This window comes from Micrasema longulum, unplaced genomic scaffold (genome assembly GCF_059751315.1).
Source record: "Micrasema longulum isolate JH-2025_06_02 unplaced genomic scaffold, ASM5975131v1 h1tg000548l, whole genome shotgun sequence".
Taxonomy (NCBI): Eukaryota; Metazoa; Arthropoda; class Insecta; order Trichoptera; family Brachycentridae; genus Micrasema; species Micrasema longulum.
Window position 1 is genome coordinate 973,792 of NW_028277744.1, and position 3,443 is coordinate 977,234.

The following is a 3,443-nucleotide window of genomic DNA, read 5'->3' on the forward strand; positions in this document are numbered from 1 at the left end:
GAATATTCCGTCTTTTGCTTGTAATAACACGATATTACATCACCGCGCGCAAAGAAATTATTTACTACAGTATTTTAAGAGTTAAACAACAATTTTAACTGATACGCATGTAACAATTTAATATCAAAGAACACATAAGATTTTTCTACGCTTGTACAACCTATTGCAATTTAAAAAAAATATATAGTAAGGACAAGGAAAAAAGTATATTCTTCCCTTTGATATAATTGCAAATAATAATTTTCTGCGACGTTGTTTGAATATACTTCCCAAATAAATTGAGTTGATTGATAATTAAGAAGTTTTTCATAAAGAAAACAACATTTAGCTAAAGGATATTAACAAATAAGAAATTTAAAATATATTTGACTAACAGGAGAAAATCTTTACAATTCTTCTCAGACCGGGTTATATCGCGAATTAATTAAGTTAATAAAACTCCCTAGCGTAATTATATAAAAAATAATCATGAAACAATTGTAAATACGTGCATTTAAACCAATGTAAATAAAAAAATAAATGTTAATGGATATACCCACATACAAGTATTTACATGCCATTTTTTAAATTAAAATAGTTCGGAATTTGAGGATTAGTTTAAATTATTTGTATTTTAGTTGATGAAAATAGTTCACTTTTACACGATTTTACCGCATTTTTAACATCATCCTGGAATTTGTATGTTAGGTTTTTAGTGAGGATTTTAAAAATGTCACCTTTTTTTTACTTTCTAAATATAATCATTTTTATTTAAGATAACAACCGAAGTGCCTTTATCAGCCTGGTTAAAAAAGTTATTTTTCGTTGAATTGTTTTACAGATATTTTTTACACAATTTTCTTCAACTGAAATAATTCGGTTTGATAAAAATATTAATTCCTATTTGGATTCTGTTTACGTTTTTTCAAGTTCAAAATTTAATTTAACAAAAGAAAATATGTTGAAAATTTCTATGACCTTACAATATCACGTGGCCGTACAATTTCTATGCTTGGCTGTGTAGGTGAAGTTTGTTTGTGGGAGTGCATTGTTTTTTATGACTACAGAACAACTGAGAGTTGGTTAATGCCCTCTGGTAATATTTTTGCTTGTGGATGTAATCATCTCGATTTCGGTTGGCAATGTAGTTGAAGATCGCCGTGGGTATAAATACTATCCGCTCGGTGGCAGAACCAAGATATATCCAAGAGTGTTCTTTACGGTTCGATCCCAAAATGGTCTTCAAGGTACAAACTTTATATTTTTTTAAGTGGACAATTTGTTAGTGCTTGTTGGTTTTGTAGTGTTTTTTTATTAAATCTAAACATAACACGCTATATCGAATGTGACTATAAAGACAGTGATGGTTTTTCGCACTATTTAAAAAAAATACCGTGTACTGATTTTTTTACTATTCGTTTATAAAATATAACTATGCATATTTTTTTTATACATATTTCATATAGTAACAGAAAATGCATTTATTTTACTCGTTTTTAAAATGGACAGTTTTTATCAATGATTGATTTTATGTATTTAAGATTAACTTCAGAGTACTCATTTGATGTACAAAATTATATTTTAAGCCAAAGTAATTTTTAATAGAACTCGCACAGTGGAAAAGCATTTAACTAAGGTTCATCCGCTATTAAATTTAAAGAAAAAAAACATTGATTTAATTATAATCATCATAATTCCCTCTCCGCACATAAAGGTGCATAGGGCAATGCATTGGTACACAAATCGTAGCGTATCTTGATCATTTTTGTTACATGAAGGTAAGATGATCAGTCTTACGCTTCAGGTACCAGTCCAGGGACTATGAAATATTCTAGTGTAAAAACACCCTTTTTAATATATATTTCATATCAACCATGTCGGGAATCAAACCCGAGACCTCTTGCGTGGTAGGCAAACGCGCTCACCATTAACACTGCGCGGTCGACATGAATGTCAATTTGATTTTAACTGAGTTATAAAACTGCAAAAATATACATATTTATTAATTAAAATTTTACTATTTTTTTTTAGTTCTTAGTCTTCGCCGCCGCGGTTGCCGTCGCTCATGCCGGAGTGATCGCCCAACCTGGTCTGGCCTACTCTGCCCCAATCGGCTATGCCGCCCCCGCCATTGCTAAAGTGGCCGCTCCCATCGCCTATGCTGCCCCCGTCGCCAAAATCGCCGCCCCCGTGGCTTACGCCGCCCCAGTCGCCAAGTACGCCGCCGCAGACGACTACGACCCGCACCCCCAGTACAACTTCGCCTACGACATCCAGGACGGTCTGACCGGCGACTCCAAGAGCCAGCACGAGTCTAGGGACGGAGATGTCGTCCACGGATCTTATTCCCTGATCGACGCTGACGGTTACAAGAGGACCGTCGAGTACACCGCTGATCCCCACAACGGATTCAACGCCGTTGTCAACCGCGAACCTCTAGGACACGCCGTGAAGGTTGCCGCCCCTGTTGCCTACGCCGCCCCCGTCGCCAAGATCGCCGCTCCCGTCGCTTACGCCGCCCCCGTCGCCAAGTTCGCCGCCCCGGTAGCTTACTCTTCTCCTCTGGCTTACTCCGCCCCGGTCGCCAAGTACGCCGCCCCCGTGGCTTATGCCGCTCCCGTAGCTAAGATCGCCGCCCCCTACTACCATTAAATTAAGGAACGAACTGTTAAATTAGATGAAGAATGTATTTATTGACCTAGATATTTAAATATAAGTTACAAAGCAATATCTGTTTGACTTATAATTTATTTTCCTTTTGATAATAAGTGCATTACACTTTATGGCATACATAAAAAAATCTGAAAATATTAATTACCCTTACAGTCTGCTGACACATGAAATATGTTTACTAATATACAAACCATAGAATTAAGAATAGTCCAGAAGGAGCGTAGAATCATATTTGAATACATCGAACTGTGTCCAATAATCCCACCACCATGCCCTATTTTCGCCACGCGCATTCGTGATGTCACCACGTAATGTTGCTTGATGGGAAATAAAATAATCATAATCAAATGTAAGGTAAAAAAATTCAATCTGTTAATTTCTCTAAAATTTTATTGTGCACGCGGAAACATTGATTGATACACCAGAGTAGATACGTAAAGGGTCATTTAATAAGAGTAATTGAATTAATGAACTTTAAACTTAAAATATAAAATAAATTTGATTTTACAGAAAACGGATATTTTTAAATCATGTTAAATAATATTGTATGTTTTAAAGATAATGGCCATTCAAATGTCCTCCACGGCGTTGTTTAATCCGAGGTCTAATTTTCATTAGTTCTTTCATTAGATGAGCAATGTAGGGTAAAAAAAAATTCTACCATGGCAACACTAACGAAGTTTCCATTTTGTTTCTTCGACAATCTAACAGATGGAAAAATAATCCAATTTTTAAGTAATGCATTTGCTATTAAAACATTCATTTGCTTATTACACATAAAATGTGATACC

At 35.3% G+C, this 3,443-nt stretch overlaps 1 protein-coding gene across 1 annotated transcript; it reads left to right on the top strand.

Annotated features, from left to right (window-relative positions):
* Positions 1-1,193: 1,193 nt before the first annotated feature.
* LOC148280720 (larval cuticle protein A3A-like) lies at positions 1,194-2,631 on the top strand. The gene is made up of 2 exons (XM_088227933.1): positions 1,194-1,226; positions 2,011-2,631. The coding sequence occupies exons 1-2, from the start codon at positions 1,215-1,217 to the stop codon at positions 2,629-2,631; spliced, it is 633 nt and encodes a 210-aa protein (XP_088084059.1). The 5' UTR covers positions 1,194-1,214.
* Positions 2,632-3,443: the final 812 nt, after the last annotated feature.